This window comes from Temnothorax longispinosus, chromosome 3 (genome assembly GCF_030848805.1).
Source record: "Temnothorax longispinosus isolate EJ_2023e chromosome 3, Tlon_JGU_v1, whole genome shotgun sequence".
In the NCBI taxonomy this organism is placed as follows: Eukaryota; Metazoa; Arthropoda; class Insecta; order Hymenoptera; family Formicidae; genus Temnothorax; species Temnothorax longispinosus.
This window is the reverse complement of record NC_092360.1, coordinates 2,290,479-2,302,816: the sequence shown is the minus strand read 5'-3', so window position 1 is coordinate 2,302,816 and position 12,338 is coordinate 2,290,479. Positions and strand designations below refer to the sequence as shown.

The 12,338-nt window shown below is 35.5% G+C and overlaps 1 protein-coding gene across 1 annotated transcript in view; it reads right to left on the bottom strand.

Annotated features, from left to right (window-relative positions):
• The window catches only part of Mesr6 (misexpression suppressor of ras 6), a 618,760-nt gene that overhangs the window by 212,571 nt on the left and 393,851 nt on the right, over window positions 1–12,338 (bottom strand). The window contains exon 5 of the mRNA XM_071772461.1: window positions 7,627–7,821. Within this exon, the coding sequence (XP_071628562.1) occupies window positions 7,627–7,821 (195 nt within the window). The remainder of the gene's footprint in view (window positions 1–7,626; window positions 7,822–12,338) is intronic.

Sequence of the window (12,338 nt, the reverse complement as noted above, 5' to 3'; positions counted from 1 at the left end):
CTGCGATAGATGGCGATGTTGGTTCTTATCCGGTTTTCCAGGGGTGTGTGCGTGCCGGACATAAAATAAACCCCCTCAACCCTTTCAAACATTCCAGCGTTTCAGAATTTTAACTATATGGTCCTACAGAATCTGTTAGAGAATATCATTTTACCTACTTTATGCGCAAGAAATTACTGCGTACTTTCCAAAAAACAGTCTACATTCTATAATTATATGTAATTCTTATTTTTCTGAAATTTCAAATTAATATCCCACTAGATAAATTTGTCATTTTTGCAGGTGCAGGATCTCAGACAAACATACGATAAGGATCAAAAAGTGATTTATAATTTACGAAGACTAAGAAGAAAGAATAGATATAACTTCTTTCTACTCTTATAATTACAATTATATATTGTTTTATTCAAAAAAATCTTGATGTAAATGCGGATAAAATTAATAAATCAATTCTGAAGATTTACTGAAGTTGTAGCAGCATTGAGTAACACTTAATTTCTTACCCCCAAAATATAGAGGGATAAATAATATGTTCGCACATTTCGTTTGTACGCCTTTTTCTTTCTTTCTCCGAATATTTCATCCGGGTCGAGTTATGGGACTGTAATGAACACTAGGTATTTGGTTAATCAAAGATTATATACGCGAAAGGGAGGTAACATTATTAAAGAGATCTCGGGCCGATCTTAACGGCATACTGTAATTTCAGCGATTCATTATCGTCGGTAGGATGCGAATGAAAGAGAGAGGGCGAGAGAAAGGAAAAGAGAGTCACGGCTGTTACGCGGAGCGCATAAACGCCCCAGCACGAGAGGCATAAAGAGCGCCTCCTTGCGTTTATCGATCTAATTGTCGGAGGGCTTAATTGCGGGGGATGAGAGACGACCTTGAGGAGGGTCGTTGCCGCTACTACCACCTCCGCCACCTCCACCGCGCGCCGTCGCCGCCGTTGCTGAGATCGAAGTTCGAGCTGGGACTTCCGTGAGAGAAGGTAATTACGAAAGTGACCTGCCCCAACAAAATTTGCTTTCCTTCGAAGACCGAGCGCCTTGTTAATGAAGAAACCACCGTTGCACGTGGTTCCGATCCACGTGGACCGGAAACTAGCATTCTTGCACATCCGAGCACAATTGCGAGCGGGAATATATTTTCACCAATGTACGCAAAAAAATAATTAAAATTAATAATTTTGAAACAAAAACATTCGTCGTTCATTGATTTTAGATACTTTATTATAACTTTATGATAGACTCGAATATTGAACGAAGCATAGAAGAAAGAGAATCGATTTGAAAGCTCTATACGTATAATTGCTGAATTAATAATTTAGTTAAATGCAGTAGTTATATAATTGATATATTATGCTGTAAATTAATTAAACATCAAGTAACTAACGCGGTTTCATACATATGAATTGTATAATGTATTGTCAATGATATTATGCGTTTTAACGTAACATTCACTGTTGTTCCATTGTAATCAATTTAATAACGCTCTACGTAAAGGTAATTTTGTTAAGATTATAGTGAATTAAATATTAATAGATTGTTTAATGATAGTTAAAATATTTTTGTTATATGCTAATGTTAAAATGTATAATGATACATCAAACTATCTGTTAATTTGATTTAATTTTAATTAAGTTAATAATGATATGTCACAAATGGATTTACATAAAAACAATTAAAAACTCTTTGATTTTTTTCATATATTCATAAATTTTATAATGTATTTCACATATTATAAGATTTCTTTCTTTCTCATAACCACTACATTTAACCATTACAATCATTACATTTAGGCAGTAATGTTAGGCAACAATATTAATGTCTGAACCCATGTGTAAGTATTATCAATTAGAAATTAGAAGTAAAGCCACGTTATAACATTATGACATTCCGGATATTAATACGAAATATCGACGTAAGTTGAAATATGTATATTGCGGTGACAGAAAATTGAGAAAATGCACGGAAGGGGCCGTGGTTGGTGAGAACGAATAAGAAATAAGGACGGTTTCGATTCAAAAAGTCAGAGCAACTACAGACGCGCCGAGAAAGAGAAATCTCTCAGCTCGTAACCGGTATGTCTCCTTTGATGGGAAATCCGTGAAAAGTCGAGATTGAATTATCCTACCGTCGTCGCAGGGATAGAGGCGGACGAGAAAGCGAAACGAGAGAAAAAGGACTACAGACGAATACGGAAAGGAATGGATGCGAGAGTGGGCGGAGAAGAAGGAGCGAGAAAGAGCGAGAGCGCCCGCACAGGAGGGAGGGAAAATGAGAGAAAATAAAATATAGCCCGGCCATTGGCGCGACTTCGTTTCGTACATTTTATTTGAGCCAATTGGATTTATTTATGCGGGTGGCTCAGGGTTGGGGCGCACGAGAGGGTGAGCGAGGCGGAATGGCGGCCGGTAAAGGAGTTTCCCTCTTTTACCGCCTCGCCACCCCACCACGCCCTTTCGCTGTCCGGACTCCGCACTTTATTGTATATTTAATTCCTTGTTGTTTATCTCCGTCCCGTTTTCGTACCTCGTGCAGGTTTAAACAGATATTTCAGCAGCAGAAGGCCGTCGTGAGAGCGAAAGAGACGGCGAGGCAGGGAAGCAAAAGTAAAAGAGAAATGAGAAAATAAAGGAGTGATAAAATCTTGCCGAAGGTGGCATTATTGCTCTTTGAAATCCGCTTCTGCATTTTCTGTTGAAGCTGCGTTCCCGATATGTTGCGAAATTCAAATTCATTGATAGAACAAATTAAACGCTAAATAAAATCGATCAATTTTTATCATTGCAATCGCGAACTGTTTAATAATAAAATATAGTTAAAAGATCTATATTACAGACAAAAAACTATTATGATAGATGTAATAGATAGATAGGAAAACGGTGAGCATTGTATTTATAGTTATATGGAAGTAAAACGTAATAAAGTCTCTTTTTTAGACATATATAATATAAAAATACTTCAAATACATATATAAATACAAAAATACTTGTACAAAAAAAAAAATTTTATCCATCTTAAAATAACCATCAATATTTTGGTATTTACAGCATTACTTTCATACCTGTTGGATACAGCAACATGACATATATGTATACGTTGGTAAACCATGTATTATTCTATCAGAATATTCTGCGGTTATTCTAGTCAACAACTAGATCAATTCAATAAATTCTGGCGAAATTGATAGAACCAATTGGATACAAATGCTAGCAGAATAGCTCGCTTCCGCTTTTGAAACCACGAGTGCCAATTTAGTCCGAGCCAACCCCTCGCGCCATTGTTAAACAATATACACTTTTGAGGTTATGTAACAAACTTGAAGTACAGAGAGAGAGAGAGAGAGAGAGAGAAATTGTAATATGCTATAGAGAAATTATAATTTGTAACAGAAATTTAATACAAAAACACTGTAAATGCTACAATCTTAAGTAAGATATCATGTAACTGCTTTTCCTACAGACGTAATTTGAAAAATGTCGTGTTTACGAGCTCTTTTGTGTCAAATTTCTCGACAGTGCTTTCGACTTTTGCATTTACGTTTTCGTTCGTAAAAGTCAATGGCAAAAGTACAACGTTGGAGGAAGAATGAATGCGCCGCAAAAGCAACCGGGAGCTACGGAGGATAGGGGAACTGGTTTACTTCCGGTTCACCCTATTCGCGCCACCATCCGGCACGAGCTGCATTCTCACGCTCATCTACATACTTGGCTATACATCAATATTCGGGGCGGCCGAAAAACGGATCCCGTTTTGCATACTGGACCCCCCGCTCGTGTCGTTTCTTCTTTCGTTGGGATCCCAGTGGGACATCGCGTGGCAGATCCTGAGAAAGGAGTCGCGTAAAATACACCCTGCGGATCGCCGTTCAAGACTCCGTATGCGTCGATTAATTCATAAAGAAAATGGATTCAACAATCGTGTTCTTAAGAATTGTAACGCGGAGCAGTCATGTCGAATAGAACATAAACGTATTTAATAAAATTTGTTTATTATTATTCTGCTTGTGTTAAAGTGTTCTTATTGGAATAAAGAAATATATTCAATAAAGAATTTATAGATGAAAAAAAATTCTAAGAAAATTTCTATCATTGTTGCGAGACATTTACGCTGAACAGTTACGATCTTTTTGTACGAATTTCAAGCCGTAAATTAAAATCGATATTGAAGTCGGAATAATATGAAACTCGTTTCAATCGTAAACACAACATGCGGTTAGTTGTTTCCTTGCATGAGACCGACTTTTTCATTCTTCCTCGTAATTATTATTCTTTACAAAAGATCGCGGACGATCGTGGCGCGAGCGGTGCTTGCGTACGAGTCTGGAAGAAGGAATGTGGATTGCATAATTTAAATAATTCAAGAATGACCCTGACCTCGGTTAGGCTACGGGGTGACCTGCAGCCGGCGATTACAATCACAATGCACTGCCAAGTTCTCAGGGTAAGACAGGTAGCGCCGTCTGACCCGCATACATTAAATCGAAATCATCGGGTCTGCGCATCTATATATACATATATATATATATATATATATATATATATATATATATATAGATATAGATATAAACACACATATTGTGTATGCGGAAGAATAAAAAAATTTCAGCAAAACAGACTACGGGGTATATTTATTAATTAATCATCTATTGATGCTTTAAAAACGTTACAATTACTCAAGTATTTTTTTTAAATTTTATCTCTCTAAAGATAAATAAAAACGCAAAGATAGTAAATAATAAAAAAAAAAAAAAAATAATTAAAAGAAAAAGTCCAGTGCCGATTTGAATTTTTAAAAGTTGAATTGGACGCGGCAACGGTTGCATCATTCTCTTGCATTTGCATTATTATCGTGCTGAAAGCAGAAACTGGACTTATCCTCCATAGTACACGTACAGGCCGAAAAGAAGCGAATATTTAATCGGCATGCATTTAAATGGCCCGATTCGCAACATTAACATAACGGTAAGCAATTCCGGATGTCAAAGCTTGACTGCGTTCTGCGTTCAAGGGTATACGCATCTTGCAGAGATCCCACGGTGAGAGAAGTTAGATTGTTCGGCCTTGAAATCAGCGATTTCGAATATAGGAGGATAGCTCTGATGTTTTCTAAATGACATGCAGGATGCACATGGAACTCCGTGAGAAATTACAAACGATCTGGCTGGATCAAAGGCTTTTCGACAATTGGAGATATGCAAAGTAGGAATGCTGCAACCGTTTACCGTTGTACATATCGGTTATAGGTTGTGAAAGATCCGATGCGAAACCTTATGCAAATAATATAAAGAAGCATCGGGAAAGAAAAAGAGAATTGTGTAAAGAGTGGAAATTTGTAGTATGCCTTATTACTTCGTTATTCGTTACACATTTCTAAAAATTTTTTGTAAGTTCTTTTGATTAGGTAATTTCGATTATTAGAACAAAATATAAAATTTAGAACGAAATACAAAAGAATTTCTCAACAAATCAATGTTAAAATACTTTTTCACTAAATATTCTCACAGCAGCAATTTATAAACAAATGATTTCCTCGGTATAGATATAATTATTTTATTTATGTATTTATTAATTTATATTATAAAAGTATATAAATATAAATATGTAATACTTACATATTTAGTACTGTATAAACATGTATACTCGTAATTAAACTCGTTTATAATTTATTTATAAATTCAAATGACATACTGTTGCACTTTATAAATGACGACGCAATTAACATTTCCATTTCATCGACAAAATTTGTTATACATTCAACGCGTGATGTTAGTTACCATAATCCGGTAATTAAATGAATATAGCTACAACCGCGAGTAGCTATTCATAGAATTCAGTTGATTTAACAATTACGATACATCGCGGTAAATCGTGCTTTGTAAAAGTTATTGCAAAGGTATGTCTGTAGGAAATAATTTACCATTGTTCCATTGTGGAAATAGTTATATTTTAAATAATTTAGTTTAAATTTGCATAAATACTATATTTAAGTTTACATAAAAACAAATATATATAGTAGTATGTTTAAATTAATGTGATTTCTGTATTAAATTTAAATCAGAAACAATCTAAGACTATCTGCTCTAAGTCTGCATCATCATAATAATAGATGAATTTACGCGTGCCTACAGTGGTTATTTGTTAGTTGAGTATAAATCTATATTTATTCCCTGTCAACATCAATATCGCGCGAATTATTTACGAGCAATCTGGGACAATTGAGCGATCATAAAATAAGAATGACTGAAAATATTTCCGATCAATGACCGCCTCTTATAAACAGCGCTGCTAAAAATATCCAACAGCCGTCATTAATGACATACATCTAATAAAACAGTTTTAATCTATTGCAAATCTTCCAAATAACGGGAATCCGTCGGAAATTTATCGAGAACGGTTTATTGAAAGTCGCGTGTACATATCGAATATCGTGTGAGAATTAATTGAAAAAGCATCATGTCGATTTTAATTAATTTAAAAAACGTCTCGTTTCGTCAAATGGCTCGACACACGCGACACATACTAATAATAGCATACGATCGAGATTCATTGACGAATGGCGTGGCCGGAGCGGAATTAACGTTTCGATGCTCGGAACTAAACGGCTGAAGGGTTGTAAGCTGGTATGCAGATGAGCCAACATGGTCGACCCCGGAGGCGGATGTTAGCAGTCTGCAGTTACGTAGACAATAGGCCGGTGCCATTATGTCCGTCGAATCCTAAAACCCCATAGAGTCGTTCTTCTCTGTCTATTATCCCGCTGGTGGCAGGCTACATTGTGTATCCGGCCTGCCGCGGGACTACGGCCATTGTCGGTCCACCTAATTATTCGCAAATCTTCCGCTCGTTGGCGGTAGCCTCCCATCCTCTGATTCGCGAAATTCCATCGCTTCTAAAGCCAGCTTGGTCGCGACCCCTCTCGCCCCCTCATTTGCCCACCTAATCAGATCGGCTTCCGCGAAATCAGATATTTAATGACTGATAATATTCTTGTGCTCTCTCTTCACCTCTTTCTCCCCTAATCTTGTTTAATAATATTGTATTATTCTTAATTGTTTGTAATACGCAAAAAAATAAGGCTGTATGTAGGGGACTTGAGACAGTAAGTCTCCAGCGAGTCAACACATTGTAAGAGATACGATGCTTAATTATTTCAGATGTAGATGTAGTATAATGTTTTTGTATTAAATGAACTAATATAATACGTTCATCGTTTCTCTAATATTTTAGAAACTATGTACCAGCTAATTATACCCTTCTACGATTTTCTTAAATTACTCCAGTCTTTTATTCCACGAAGAACTTTCATTGTTAAAAAGCGCAAGATAATATTTTCTATTTGATTAATTTTATTATATTTATAAAAATAATAATTATTACGATATTATTGTTTAATTGTATGTAGATAAATCGAAAGTTCATTTTTTTGCCGTTGATGCAAATAAAACTTCGGGAGAGAGTGTAGGTATACATATATTAAAGTTCTATAATTGAGCAGTTGCGATCTTGATTCGCACTATACATCTTATCGCTTCATTATTTTAGAAATATATGTATATAACGCTTACTTAATGAAAAAATTAAATCGCCTCCTTTTTTGCATAGATTTATATCAAACTTACCTCTGGATCATTTGATTCCGCCCTCTTATACGTAAACAAAGGAGCCAACTTGTCGTAAAGGTTTACACGCTCATGAAGATCTTTGAACGGGTTTTTAGTACTAAAGAAATCGAGGTCGATGTCCAAGATATACGGAGTATCTTTTTCAGGAAGATATTGGCGCAATGCTGAGCTGACGGCTGTAAAGTCATCTTTCTGCAACATAAATATCAAACAATCCGTATTACAGTATATGCCACCGTTTATGTATATACTTTTAGATAACATTTCAATATCTTAAATATTTTTTAATATTATATGATTTTCATGGGTTAATTTTTTGATATTATCAAATGTTCTTCCCAACTTTCCTTCTACAAAACTTTTATATATAAAACACTTTACGTAACAAGAGTAAATTGCTCGTGCAGTTTTACAAATCTTTGATATTTTTTGTATTTTTCATCACTAATAGTCGTACTATTTTGCCATTTGTCACTGAAAGCGAGGTTATTCACTGGAAGCTATCGCGTGATGAAACGCGGGCATTCAGTTCTGCGAATTAGCGACGCTATATTACTCAATCCTTTTTTTGACGCTGTTCGCTGAGCGCTGACATCACTGGCGAAACGTTGACGATAATTACCAATAAAATGATCGATTGCCGATGTTATATTGACGACCCATAGCGGGTTCAATTTTCGAACGGGATTTCACCACCATAGGAACACAGGGGCGGTCGACGCGGCGAGGAGAAATCGGCGACGTGCGCAACCGTTCGTATGAACCGGATATTGTTCGTAGCGGGGCAAAACGATGCCGCCCGCGTATAGAGGGTTTTTTGTGACGCGCAAAAAACAATGACTGCACTCGAATTAATTCTGTTAGAATTGATACTCGGGCCCGGCACTGGGATCGCAATTTGCATGCGTTCACAACAATGAAATACAACGGCGCGCGCGGGGTGAGCTGCAATACTATCGCGAGGAGAAGAGGAAAAAAGGGGGAAGAAATGGGAGGAGGGGAAAAACCAACAATCAAACTGAGCAGGGGCTCTCAAAGTTTGTAATGCGTTCAACGCGTCGATAATCTTCGAAAGAAAGTTTAGCAACCGAATTGCGTGAAAAAAATGCTTTAAGTGTAAAAATAGATAGTAAAAGATATAAGACATTACCAAAAACAAATTTTTGCACAGAGATAGAATTATTATCTTTTGATGATATGTTTAGCATGTATATAGAATTGTAAATTCTTAAATCTTTTTTTCAACTTTATACATGATATTTCCTATTCTGTTATATTCTTTTTACCAACATTTTAATCAATAATTTAAAAACGGACAGTGATTTGAAAACTATTAAAATTATCTATTTTTTAATAAATTATAAAATGTTCAAAATGCTAGACAATTTTAATAAGAAATTAGAAAGGATATTCTATGGTATTTTTGGTACATTTTTCGGGACCGAGAATCTATCGTACTATCAATATTTTGTCAACATACAGTTAAAAATATTTTGTCGTTAAATATTATGGATGTGCGCTTGAATTATAAATAATACAGCTTGAATACAGCTGCGGAATTTTCTGAAGCTAAGCGATTAATTTTTTGTGCTCCCGATCTGCCACGTCGACTGATAAGAGTGCTTGTTTTGCGCAACCTTCGCATCGCGCTCTGCAGATGTTCATCGGTCTTGTGTCTGATTTAACGATCTCTGAACCAGACTGCTGGCGAATCCAGTTGATGTCAACGAAAACAATGTTTGTAAATGTGTTTTTGATTAGAATTTTTTACAAAGAAATATCTTTTTCCTAACGCGAGCGTGAGATGGGCCGCTTTTCGCGCTTGTTTTGAGTGAGCAAAACGATCCATTTCGCAATGATGACGTAAGCGTTGAAACATGGAGCCATTTCTCAACTAGTGGAGAAATGAAATTGTAAAACAAGCGCGAAAAGCGGCCTGTTTTACGCTCTTGTTAGGAAAAATAGTATGAACAACTCGTGGGAAGAGTGGTCGAGCCCAAATGAGTGTGATGGTCGCACTCGCTTCGCTCGTACGACCAACTTCACACTCATTCAGAATCGACCACTTTTTCCACTAGTTGTACAATATACTATTTCGTGCTTTTTCCTTCGATGAGCCCACCGAATTTGTATTCATTGCGTACAATTATTTTATTATACATTACATTAATTTTTTATCGTTCTCATAAAAAAATATAATAATCATAATACTTGTGCAAATGTCACGATGTTGGATCGAATGTCACAAGTGGATGGTCCGCTAAACACATAACTGCAGAAAAGTTATTTGCAATTTATGTTTGAACAATTTTTTAATTGTATTCTTATCTCGCAAATTTGTACGAGCGATAAGCAAGGCCGACAAAAATATGCGAGATGCATATACACAAAGACATGTATTTCAGTCGAACAATCTTCAAAAGAATCAAGTAATTCTTTTTCCGAATTGTCTTATGCATTACGTTGAAGTGCAACGAAGGAAAGGCTGCAGGCATACGACGGCAATAATAATTATCAAAGGAATTTCCCTGTGTCATATTGTTTTCAAGTAATCTCTGATTATAGTTTTTCCTCCTTACTTGACTAAATGCCTCGGAGGTGTGCATTAACATTTAAAATTTTCTTCGTATAAGTTCTCCATTACGTGCATGATATGCACGACACGCGAACAAGTTGCACATGTGCGTTAAGAACTTTCCACTCGATACAGTGATTAATATTTTCAAACAAAACGTCATTATGCTATACATATATATTTCATTCGCGATAATAGCTGTAAGTATTTAATGCGGTTATATAATTTATCGCGTAAGTATTTTCTTTATCGATTGTTACTTTTTTTATAAACACACATCTTCAGATTTAAATTCCAATACACGCTGTTATATAAAATTACATGAACAACAAGAGTAAAATTCACGATTTATAATAAAAATGCATACATAATAAATCACATAATTTTTATACTTATTGTTCATATGTGATCTGACACACTTTATTTATAACGCATGACAGCGTGTTAATTTGTTTTTGTCAGTTATTGTGGCGTATCTTTTATTATTATCATGCAGGAAAGAATATTAACAATTGCTGATTGCAATATAGGAAAACGCTCAAAGAGGAATGTCATTGCCGGCTAAATTTAAATCGTTCGAGGGCGATAGTCGGACATTGCACCCGCACGGCGTAAGTGCAATAACACAATAATCCGTCGACTTCGATTTCGGCAGATATTTTCGTCCATGCATCAAAGTTAGAATATGATCGCAATAACGTCACTTTCACACATATGAATCACGCAATAAGATACGCAAGTACAAGATTCACAAATATTCGCGGTTTTATGTGTAATAATTTCGTATATTCACATTAATATTTATAATATTAAAATGAACAAAGCAGTCAAAGAAATTCACTAATTCTCAATGTTAAATAAAATAATAATTATTTGTATCAATATTTTAACACTGATTGTGAGACAAATTTTTAATCATTTTTGTGATTTGTATTCAAACGATTCATACGTTAATTGTATTTTCTGAAGTATCTAGAACTTTTCAAATCTTTAATATTTGGAATTGCCTCATAGAATTAATTCATATAAAACTCCATCCTCTGTTCCATTATTTCGTCTTTTACTTTTTGATTCTCAAAGTTTACAAATTATTTTTTAAACATACGTTTGAAAATTTTCTGCAGCTTCTTTCTAACAAACTCAAATAAGCGCATTTCGAAAAGCAATTAGACGTGGGATCTGCAATCTGCATATACGCAAATGAATATGCCTGAATAACGCCAAACGAGCCTCACGCCGAGCACGTGGCCGTTCGCAAGAGGCCTACGTTTCTATGTGTGCTTACTATGCGGCAGATCGTCGATCATAACCGCCGTCGCGGCTGCAGTTAAAGCGAGCAGTGCCATATGCAAATGGTTGCATTGTCTTGACCTAAAGTGGCGTGATCTCCGTCGGTTTATTGTGCTTTCACTATGGCAGCTATGAAAGAGCACAGCCTCGCAAAAATCTCAGCTCGCTCATTTGCACCGGCTGTATAATATACACGCCCTGCCACGAAAACGCGAACGATTTTTTATTAAAGTTAAACGAGTTTTTTTTATTTGTTCCAGGAAAGGGTAATTATATCGAATAAATCAAGAGTTTGCGCAGATTATAAATTGGACTCGAAAGTCGAAAGGATCGTAAAAATGCTGTAAACTGCGATTAATTAGTTCGATTTCTTGGAGAGAATAAAATATAAAAATAAACGTTACCCCGCTATTCTGTATATATATCAACCATGTACGAGTCTTGTTCTAATTTTTATTATTCTTATTCCTTTTCTTAGATTAAGTTGTATTTTCATAGACTTTTTCTATTGTACTATTATTCGCAGAAACTATGTATATGGGAATATATGATATGTAGATGTTATACGAGAGTACTGCAATATAGTAAGCGCTCGGGTCTGTTATAGGTTCGCTATAGCTTAAAGGATTAGTCATTCCTACCGCGGAAACTAATCCGATATTACGGTATTCTCCGACGTTGATATCTATTTAAGGAGGTTCGCCTATTAGTCGAAAGTCCACTTAGAGTCTTAATTTTTTTATATAATTTACATAAACACTTTACACAAATAATCCCAAAAGTTGAGCAATATTGACCGTATAGTTTCTTTGTAATATTATTCAGAAGTTGACCACTTTGTGCC